The sequence below is a fragment of the Pleurodeles waltl genome, chromosome 9 (genome assembly GCF_031143425.1).
Source record: "Pleurodeles waltl isolate 20211129_DDA chromosome 9, aPleWal1.hap1.20221129, whole genome shotgun sequence".
NCBI classification, from domain to species: domain Eukaryota; kingdom Metazoa; phylum Chordata; class Amphibia; order Caudata; family Salamandridae; genus Pleurodeles; species Pleurodeles waltl.
In genome coordinates this window covers 1052345871-1052356850 of record NC_090448.1, presented here as the reverse complement: position 1 = coordinate 1052356850, position 10980 = coordinate 1052345871, and the positions used below count along the sequence as shown (strand labels likewise).

The following is a 10980-nucleotide window of genomic DNA, read 5'->3' as shown; positions in this document are numbered from 1 at the left end:
CCACCTTTGCCTGTGGCTGCTTGTCTTTCTCTTGGAAGGCAAGTTTTCGTTTCATTCGAATCGGAGGGAGAGTAGTGATCTTCCCTGTTTCTTTTTGGATATGGAGCCTTCTTTGGGTGTAGTCTGGCTCCATTGTCTCTAGTTCCTGTCCAAATCTATGTGTTTGCATTTGTGAGGACAGGCCTTGTTCCTCTGTGTAGGAACTTGATTTCGGTTCCGAGGCCGGATGTTTCAGTATCGAAACCTTTTCGGCTGCCTTTTTCGGTTCCGACCACACCTTTTTTGCTTTTCGGCGTACTGATTTCTCGGTGCCAACTTGATTCGGTGCCGAGATTGCTCTGACCCGGTGTCTCGAGGTCGAGTGTGCTCTGTGCCGGTATCTCTATGACTTCGACACATGCATGCCCTTTTTCGGTGCCGATGCTCGGTCACCTATTTTTCAGGTTAAGCCATGGCCTGTTGGCGGTGGCGTCCCCTGGGCTTTACTGGTCTTTACGTGAGTCTTGTGTATCGACGTCTTACTCACGGTTTTCAGCGTCTGTTCAGGATCGACCTCTTCGGAGACTGAATCCTCGATGGAGAAGGTTTCCTCTTCTTCCTCCATGTGTTTTTGTCCTGTCGGCACCGACGCCATCTGTAGTCTTCATGCTCTTCGGTCCCTTAAGGTCTTTCTGGACCGAAATGCTCGACAGGCCTCACAGGTATCCTCTCTTTGTGTTCTGGCGACAAACACAAATTACAGACCAAATGCTGATCTGTATAAGGATACTTGTTGTGACATTCTGGGCAGAAGCAGAATGGGGTCCGTTCCATTAGCCTTGAAGACACACGCGGTCGGGCCGACCAGGCCCCGCCGGGGAATCGAAAACCCCAAAGGGCCGCCGGAGCTCTTCCAAATTTGGTGTCAATCTGTTGTAACTAACCCGATACCGAGCGCAAACAATACCGTCTAATTTTCCCAGTTTTTCACTAACTTTCCGAACCGAAGCGCAGAGCGAAAAGGAACACGTCCGAACCCGATGGCGGAAAGAAAACAATCTAAGATGGAGTCGACGCCCATGCGCAATGGAGCCGAAAGGGGAGGAGTCCCTCGATCTCGTGACTCAAAAAGACTTCTTCGAAGAAAAACAACTTGTAATACTCCGAGCCCAACACTAGATGGGGGGGATGTGCAAAGCATGTGTATCTGCAGCTACACATGCCATCGAACAAACAAGATATATAGAAGCCGAGATGATAATGCATGTGGTTCACTGACCTTCAACATAGATGTTATTGCCACCAGAAAGGCCATCTTGATGGTGAGAAGCCTAAGAGGGCAGGTATTAAGGAGCTCAAAGGGAGAGCACATCAGAAAACTAAGAATCAAGTTAAGGTCCCATTGAGGCATAAGGAAAAGAGCAGGTTGAAATGTGTGCTGTAGACCTTTAAGGAACCTATTTATAGTACAAGACTTGAAAAAGGAAGGCTGATCTGGCAGCCACAGAAAAGGAGGGATAACAGACAATTAACACTTCAACTTCCCGAATGCAGAGCTCTGCTGGCCAAGGGTAAGGATTAACAAAAGAACTTGAGAAAAGGGGTGCATATAAGTAGTCAAGCTGTTTGGCTGCTCACCATGCAACAAACTTGCAGCCGACGTATACTGCTTTTGTTGAGGGACACCGAAATGACAAAATACCATCACAGAATTCAGGCACAAGGCTGAAAGCTGTCAACTGTTGCGGCTCAATCTGTAAGCATAAAGACGGAGCACTGACAGGTATGGGTGGCAGACCCTTCCCTGTTGCTGCAATAGAAGATCCTCCTCAGGGTGGCCTGATCCGGGGACCTATGGACATGCTCAACACCTTGAGATACCAGGATGTTTGCCCCTAGTCCAGGGTGACAAGAATGACTTGGGCCTAATCGTCCTGATCTTCTTGAGAACTCTCAAAAGGAGTGGTACTGGCAGAAAGGCGTACAGGAAGCTAGATCTGTACTCAAGATGAAAAGCATCTCAGAGCAACAGTTGCCTTGGAAACTCTAGCACGCAGAAGTGCTGATACTGCACATTCTTGGTGGTGGCAAAAAGAACAAGCCAAGACTCTTTCCTACTCTTGGGAGAGACCTTGTGCCACTTCTGGATGGAGATGCCACTTGTGATCCACTACGCATCGCCGGCTGAGTTAGTCCACTCGATCGTTCAGAAAGTTCACCATGTGTTGAACTACCAGGGAAATGCCCTGATATTCTAGCCATGTCTAGAGACGCAGGACCTCTTGACATGAGTTCACAACCCCACCTCACCCTGTTTGTTGCAGCACCCCATGGAGGTTGTGTTGTCCATGAACACCTGCACTAGCCTTCCCTTGATGGAGGGTAGATATGCACTTAATGCCAATGGGATCCCACGGAGCTCTAAAAGTTTGATGTGGAGTTTGGATTTCACCGGACACCTGAGTCCTCTGATCTGCACCTCCCTCAAACGGCCGCCACATTGCCACATCTGTCACTACCATCAGATGTGGGTGGCGAAGGGAGAGGGGGCTGCTGCTCACCCAATCGTGGTCCATCAGCCCACACTGCAGATCTTCTGCAGTCCCTTACAAGATCTGGGCCATGTCAAAGAGATTCCCCTGATGCTGCATCCACTGGAACTTCAGGTCACACTGCAGAGCCCACATATGCTAATGGGCATGTGTTACTATCAGGATGCAGAAGGCCATGAGGCCCAGCAGACTCAAAGTCAGGCTCACCAAAACCCAGGATAGAGGGTGAAATACCAGTATCATAGCCTGGATATCCCGGACTCACTACTTACAAGGATAAGCCTGAAACTGCACTGTGTCCAGAACAGCTCTGATGAGAAGGAGCGTCAGAGAAGGGATGAAGTGTGACTTCAGCACGTTGATAGTGAATTCCAAAAACTGCAGGAGGTCTGCTATAGTCTTGCGGTAGCAGATGACTTTCTGGGACGAGCCTGCATTCAACAGACAGTCGTGGAGATAGGGAAAGACTGACACCAATGGTGTCCGCATATCAGCTTCAGCCACTGCAATCACCTTGATGAACACCTGAGGGTTGCTGGTAAGGCCAAAGGAGAGAAAACCATGAATCGCAGGTAACATCTGTGGACAAGCAGGACGGAAATGTGGAAGAATGTGCACTGCAAATCCAACTGTACTATCCAGTCTCCCGGGTCCAGGGCAGACAGGACTTGAGCAAGTTTAAGCATTTTAAATTTCTCCTTTTTCTGGAAATTAAGAGGGTGAAGATCTAGGATAGGACAAAGGTCTCTGTCCTTTTCGGGCATCAGAAGGTAGCAGGAATAACAAGCATAACCTACTTCTGAGGCTAGCACCCTTTTATGGCTCACTTAGTTAAGTGAGCTGCCACTTCCTGGAGGAGCAAAGAGATGTGATCCTCTGTCAGCCTGTCGCAAATGGGTGGCAATGGATGCCAATGATAGTCGGAGGGCAAACTAAAGAAGCTTGGAGCTTCCGCTGCTTGGGGGGTGGGTGGGGTCTCAGTGGACTGGCTCGACAGATGGTGGCCTGACCCACGAGGTTTGTGGGTACTAAGTCCTCCGCCATGCTGTGAAGTTTGCATGCTGTGGTGGCTGGGCAGGTAAAAATGCAGCTGGAAGCCCCTTCTGTAGTTTTAAAAGGAGCGAAGGACAGACTGTGGTTGGCAGGAGTCTTGGAAAAGCCCAAGGACCTGATCTGGCCGTAGCTACTCTATCTTTGAAGTGCTGAGTCTGCTTTGTTTCAGGAGACGGGAGCTATCAAACGGCATGTCCATAAGCCAGGCTTGGACATTGCCCAAAAAGCCAGTGGTTCTCAGCCAGGTGTGGCACCTAAGGGCCATTGACGATTAAACTGCCCTGCCTAGTGAGTCAGACGTATCCAGTCCACAACATATGGCAAACTTGGCTGTCTCTCTCTCGTCAACCATAACCTGGAAGAGTATGGCCCAGGCCTCCTCTAAGACCACAGGCAGCTCCGGCATAACTGAACCCCAAGTGAGAGGAAGTATCGGACCAAAAAGCATGCAGTGTTCACCGACTGTAGTGCTAAGTGGGTGGAAGAGAACAACTTCTTTCTAAAGGCATCACGCCTCTGATTCCCTGGTGATGAAGTGGTAGGGCATGCGCCAGGATATGCTTTGGTGTGGAGGCTTGGATCACCAAGCTCTCCGGGGTGGGGTGCTGGTTGAGGAAAATGGGGACCCTTGGGGCGAAGCGATGGTGGTGGGCAATTGTCCTATTCACAGGGGCCCCTGTGCTGGTCTTGGCCCAAGCCCCAAGTAGGACATCTGTGAGGGCTTCATTAAATGGGAGAAGTGGTTCAGATGGGGTGACGCCCGGCTGAAGCACCTCAGTGAAGATGTTTGTCTTGACTGCCTCAGTGGGCAGATGAAGGTCCAGGACCTCAGCCGCCCCCATCTCACTAACACTGCAAATGAGGGTCTCTCTTTTGTAGCCACAGTAGGAGGAGAGACAAAACCAATATCTTGAGATGTGTCCAGATCACTTGCGCCTGCCAGATCCTCACACAAGGTATCCTTGCTGTAATCTAGGAGCTGGTATTCGTCAAGAGTCCAGTGGCTACTCCCATTCTTCACCAAGTTTTGGTCCATAGTCAGATGTCTGCATCTGATGACTAACGGGGAGGCACAGAGAAGACCCAGGCTCAACTGCAGAGCCAGGCCTTGAATGCAGACGTTCCCTCGTCTTGCTGAATTACTTCGAAGGATCGGGAGAAGTTAAAGCCCTCTTCAATGACATCTTATGCTTGTGGGACTTACCCAAATACCCAGACAACTTCAACAATGATTGATGGCTCTGCAACCAATCCTCAGTCCTTCCTTCCGACTGGGAAAAAGACTGCTGCAAGGAGCTGGAGGGACTACTTCCTCAAGGAGATGCATGGCAATCAATGCAGGTCTTGGCATCATGGTTGCACTCGAGACACAACAGGCAGACAAGGTGTAGGTCTGTCACTGACATTTGCTGGTGACAGGCGCCATATGGCTTAAAAACAGTCTTCCTCATTGACATCCCTGCCACACCACGAGACAAAGTTTAAAAAACAGCCTTTGACAAAAGGTTGAAAAGGGTCAGGGAAAAAGGGACTAGGGGTAGCTCTTCTCCAAATCTGCGCTGACTGATGGGTAAAGAAAACTGATGTCAGCATGCTGGGGTGGCACCCAAATAGACACTGTGCACATCACTTCTGGCGCGGACGATAACATGCAGAGCCAAACGACGCCATCTACCGGCACACAGGGGTACTTGCTAATAAAAAAATTCCAGATCCAGTCTGACAACTAAGGATAATTCCAAGGAAAGTAATCTGAGGCCGGAAGTCTATAAATCCACTGATATTAACCCAACAAGAGAGACGTAGCATTGAGCAGCCAGTCTTCCAGATATGGATAAACATTTAATTAATTTGCAGTTTTCCCCATAGAATGTTTATTCACAAAGAGGTCATTCTCTTTGTGAATAAACTCAGAGGACGAAACACCCTACAGGGAAAACTGCAAATTGCTAAAATGCGTCACTTTCCATTACAGAAAGGAACTTCAGATTGAATGTACAGATGAGGATTTGAACACATATCTCTGCATTGTTGGTAAAGTCATCTGATATCTCAAGAAGTTGGGTTGTAGCCTTCCAGTTCTAAAAGCTCCCTCAGTTGCTATGGGTAGCTTGATCAAACAAGTTTTGCCGTTTCCCATAGGATATGAGAATATCTTGCAGTGTAGCACGTGGCATAGCATGTTCTGATTACCAAACTGCTGGAAGAAAAGACCTTCCCTTCCTTCGAGTCAAAGCATTAAGATTTCCTCTTAGTAGGCAAAGTCGTAAGTCGCTGATCTGTGCTTCCTAGCTACTTGCGTTTCTATGTCAAAATCTCTGGAGGCTTTTGCGTGTCCTAATACAACTGAAAATCTGCAGCTGCCTTCCTTATTATACAGCAAAGGGGAAGAATCAAGTAAATGGATGTTCTTGTCAGACGAGGAAGTTCTGCACAGGCGAGGCTGCTCACATTTTGCAGATGTAGGAAAAGACATGCAGTGTTAGAGTAAAGAGGGAAAAGGTTTACCTCTTTCCTCCAATCCTAATGTTTTGCTGTTTTAGGTCATTCCTGTATCTATGCCACAGGCATTTTCTCAGAGGGAGGACTGCTGCTTGTGCCAGGCTACCATTTTATCTTTCAGGATTCAGATTATTTAGGCCTTGGGGGAGCTAAGTCACAGCCCACATCAAGACTGTGCCCTTTTTCCTCTGCATTTTAACAACCCTATTGTCTATGGTAAAACCATTTATGAAAACATTTTTTAGAAGAGAACTGTACAAGGAACCTTTTTATTAACGTGTGACGTGACTTGGACACCATAACAAAAGTGCTTGCATGTCAACAATATGTAGCAGTCATCTGCATATTATTCAATACCATGTTAAAAGCTTTGAGCAAAATGCGTAGACCTTTACATTTGTGTGTTCTGCATATATGTTCAATACAACATTTATAATGAAGAAAGAAATTCATTAGTATTTGAAACCTATACAATACAACACGGGCCAAGTACACTGGTGACATACTTGGATAAACTAGGAAATACATCCTCCAAAATGTTTTCATTTGTACACGTTAGAAGGGAGGGTAAGAACAACCATATCTGAGGTGACTTAATAAGACAAATGAGCAGTCCACTTTAAACATTGCTTCTTACTTTTAACATTTCCCTCATCACACAGATAAAAACATAAATTCACCTTTCTGGTAGCGTACGAGGAAACAACAAAACACTTTTTGTACAAAACTGAACATACATGTTAAAAAGAATACAATCCAATTGAAGTCTTTAATTGTGCTACATACTGCATACATTCTGTAACAAGATTAATGTTCTAAACTGCTATGCACTCCTATGTTTAAAAAGTTATATATATATATAATCCCACTTTAGCAGCAGATCAATAAATAAAGATTAAACATCCTTTTTTACAGAATACTTCTGCTTCCTTGATTAAAAAATACAACTCACCTTTATACACAAACTCCCAGACAAATATTAAGTACTGGGACTCAAACCTGGAAATCAACTTTGAAGTATTAACATAGTTGCTGTATTCATACAAAAAAGTTGAGTGTGTAACATGTTAAGGCACCCATATCACTTAAAAAGTTGTTGTACATCATTATGACACACAGGGAGGGAACATTTCTCTCGTAGCTTTTATTAAGCTAACTTGATAAAACCAGCCACATAGTGGCGAGAGACAGAACCAGCTGTTTCCAGCAGCAACATTAAAATGAAATATTTTCTTGTCGAAAGAATTATTCTAACAAATCGGACTGTAAACCAAGATACATTTCTAAAAAGTACTTTGAACTGACAATTTTATGTTGGAAGTTGAATATTCCTATGTCAATATTAATATATATCCATTCATATTGCTGTAACCTAGTAACTATTTTCATGTCCAGCCAGGATGTAGAGATTGCTGTGTGCTGTGGGATTATCAGTTGGTCTGCTCTCTAACACCACAACCCTGCAATGAAAAAAGGACAGAGATATCCATCAAATATTGTTTACTTGTCAAGTATTAAAATAAAGGCATTACAAGTAATCATTTGTAACTCCAATGTAGTTGTCTCACAAAAAAAAAAAAAAAACATAGAACTTGCAATCACTCCAACCAGTTATCAAGTATAACTCCTCTAACCCTACACCCCAAGATGTAAATGTATTTCCAATACAAATATAAAAGACAGTGACAATTTTTTATCTAGTTGACACAAGCATGTAAGTTAGGAAAAAATCTAATATTGTAGTTGGTTGCCTTGCACACACCCTTCCCTCTGCTCTACATGGGTCTGTTGAACAAGTTAGTTAGCTTCAGTAACGCTCTTTCTGGTGGATACTGTAACAGCAGATTCTGCACCTTTAGAATATTATCCAGGAGCCAGACTGGGTCCAATAAATCTTCATAGCAGTGCTCCATTCTGCAGGCAGATGGCACCATGCAGCTCCATACCACCCTGGAAGAGACCTAGTGGAGCTGCATATAAGCAAAACTCCTGCAAGCTGGCATATATTTCTCATTTTGCTTCCTTTCTGCACATTCAGACAAAGAGCATAGATCAACTGTTGGTGACAGTGTGCTGATCTCCAACTTGGGACGTTTTTAGATGTTAAAAATGCCACTTCACAGAATGGGATGGAGGGAGGGCAGTGAGGAATCTACGATTTGATTGGGCATTCACGAGAAACAGTATTACCAAAGGGAAGCAACCTGTTCTTTTGATGAATTCTTCTAACTGCAGATCGTTCATCTTTTGGAAAAGATACCAACACAGTCCCTCCCCAAGGAGACTCTGTGGAGTGAGCTTAAATCAGAAAGTATAACAAGGCTGAGCGAGCAAAGTGAACCCTCCTGCCTGACCCGACTGTCAAGGCAATAGTGTTTCATGAACTTATGTACCACAGCCCACATCGCAGCTTGGTAGAAATCAAGAACAGACACTCCTGGTGGCCTGCTCCGTTGTAGCTGTACCAGCCTTGGCTCGGAACAAGCCCTCATCCCCCTTCCCTCCTGGAGGAGCTGATTCTTCCCCAGTGTGTAGGAGATTTTAATACATAAGAATACACCGGAGTCTTGACAAGGTCCTCCTCTGCCCCACCTTACTCTTATTTCCCACGAAAACCTGATAAAGAGCTCAGTATCAAACTGATAGTGTTATGTGTAATGCAAATAATAACTTAATGCTCCCTTCTGGCCAAGATGATGGAGCCTCTCCACCTCTATCAGGGCATGAGTTGGTGCAAAGAAAGGCAGCAATGTGATCAATTGGCCAACATCGAAGGGTATCACGACTTTTAGAAGGAAGGCCGCTGTGTTTCTCAGCACTGACGTACATTTGAGAAAAGGGCAGTACAAAGGAAGATAGGCTAACTGTCTAGAATTCGCTCATGCGACACGCTGACATAATGGCAATGTAGAAAATCTTTTTTAGCATCAAAAGTCTTAAGGGCCAACTGTCTGTGGGTTTGAAGGGCGTGCACATCAAGAAAGTGAAAAGTAGGTTAAGGTCCCAATTGAGGCATCACAAATGGCTTGGAGCAAAATGTGTGTCAAAACCTTTCATAAAGTGAATCACAACCAGAAAAATGACCTTGTACAGTTGCAAATGAAAGGCCCTGTTGTGCCACAAAAGTGCAACCAAAGGACCTTCAGAAACTCCAGACTGCGAGAGATTGGTTTTCAAAGCACCACCTGACAAAAATCTTTTCCCAGTGCTCAGCATTGGTTGACTTGGTCGAACGGCATCTAGAAGCAACGATGACATCCATCATTTCGGTAGGCAGGTCAACACATTTAATTGCTGACACTCAATCTTCATGCATGTTGGTGTAGTGTAGGCTGTGGGGACTCAGGACCCTGCCCTGTTACTGAGACAATCCTTCTGAGCTAGAAACCTGATCAGAGGGCAGATGCTCAGATGTAGAAGCTCCAGGTACAACAAACTATTAGCCAGTTTGTGGCACCATCAAGATGATTCTGGGCTGGCCTTTCCTCATCATCTTCAGTACCAGAGGAGGTAGGAAGGAGGGAGGATGAAGGAGGCACAGCGTCCTGCACTTGATTCCACCTGGAACAAGTTCCCTAGTGAAAATCTTGGAGGAAATTCCAACGTGTAAAATTACTGACATTGTGTGTTCTTGGGGGTGGCAAAAACATTCAACCAGGGTTCTCCTGACTGATTGAAGATGCCCTCCGCCACCTTCTGGGTGGAGATGCCACTCGTGGTCTGCCAGACGACACCTCAACTAGTCTGTCTGGCATTCAAGGAGTCTACTAGTGCTTACCAACCAGGAAGATGTTCTATTGTTCTGCCACTTCCAGCAGTACCACATGATAGTGGTGCTTGTCTGTGAGAACCTGTATCAGTATCCTCTGGATGGATTGCAAGAAGACTTTCAGAGATAGATAGACTCTCCAGCTATAGGAGATTGCTGTGGAGGAGATCAGAGGTCACTGATTTTCATATGCCCTAGTGACCCCTTCAATCCGGTAGAGAAGCAACTGTCATCCATGTGAGCTCTGGGCTGGTGAAGTAAAGTGGTCTGCCATAGTCACAAAGAAGCTGTCAGCCACTAGTGCAGATCTCAAGCCTTCTGCGACATCAGTATGGTGTCTGTGAGCCGACCTTGATTATTGAAGGCTTGCAACACCACTGTATCAAGCATTGCCCCAATTAAAGAAATAGTCTGACGGGGTGAGGTATGAACTTTTATTGAAAATACTAACAACATTCAGAGGCTGTCTGTTGCCTGGAGGTGGTCCACACTGGATTGTGGTGAGCTGGTCTTCAAGGTACAGGAATACATGTATGACCACCCTTCAAAGATAATGGCCACCACCATCACAATCATGAACACCGAAGGGCCAAGGTAATGCTGAAGAGGAGCATGATGAACTGAAAGTGTCCTTGGACCACTTAGAACTGCAGGTAACACCTGTGCGATGGCAGTGCGGGTATAAGAAAGTATGCATCCTCCATGTCCAATGACATCATCCAGTCTTCTGGGTCCAGAGCAGACATAATTTGAGCCAATATGAGCATGTTGAATTTATCCTTCGGTGCGAAGGCATCAGGTGTGAAAGTTCATCCTTTATAGGCACAAGGGAATAATGGTAATATCGTACCTTGCATTTCTCATAATCTGGTCCCTGCTCGACAATCCACTTGGAGAACAAAAGTATCCCTTGCATTAGGATTTTTAAGTGCTCCTCAAAAGTCTATCACAGGGTGGGAGGTAAATGTGGAAGGGAGGAGATCAAGAACAGGACATAACCCATTTGAACTCTCTGTAAGACCCACCTGTCTGATGTAACAAACGTGGAGCCGGTGGGAAATATTAATTATCCTACTCCCTACTGATCTAGCATGGGCCTACACATCTCCTGAAAATCCAGTAGAC

General features: G+C 45.6%; 1 protein-coding gene across 1 annotated transcript in view; it reads right to left on the bottom strand.

Moving 5' to 3' along the window:
* Window positions 1–6341: 6341 nt before the first annotated feature.
* Window positions 6342–10980, bottom strand: part of MAP4K5 (mitogen-activated protein kinase kinase kinase kinase 5) — a 604667-nt gene continuing 600028 nt past the window's right edge. Inside the window, exon 33 of the mRNA XM_069208688.1 lies at window positions 6342–7546. Coding sequence (XP_069064789.1) covers window positions 7459–7546 — 88 coding nt within the window. The 3' untranslated portion in view covers window positions 6342–7458. The remainder of the gene's footprint in view (window positions 7547–10980) is intronic.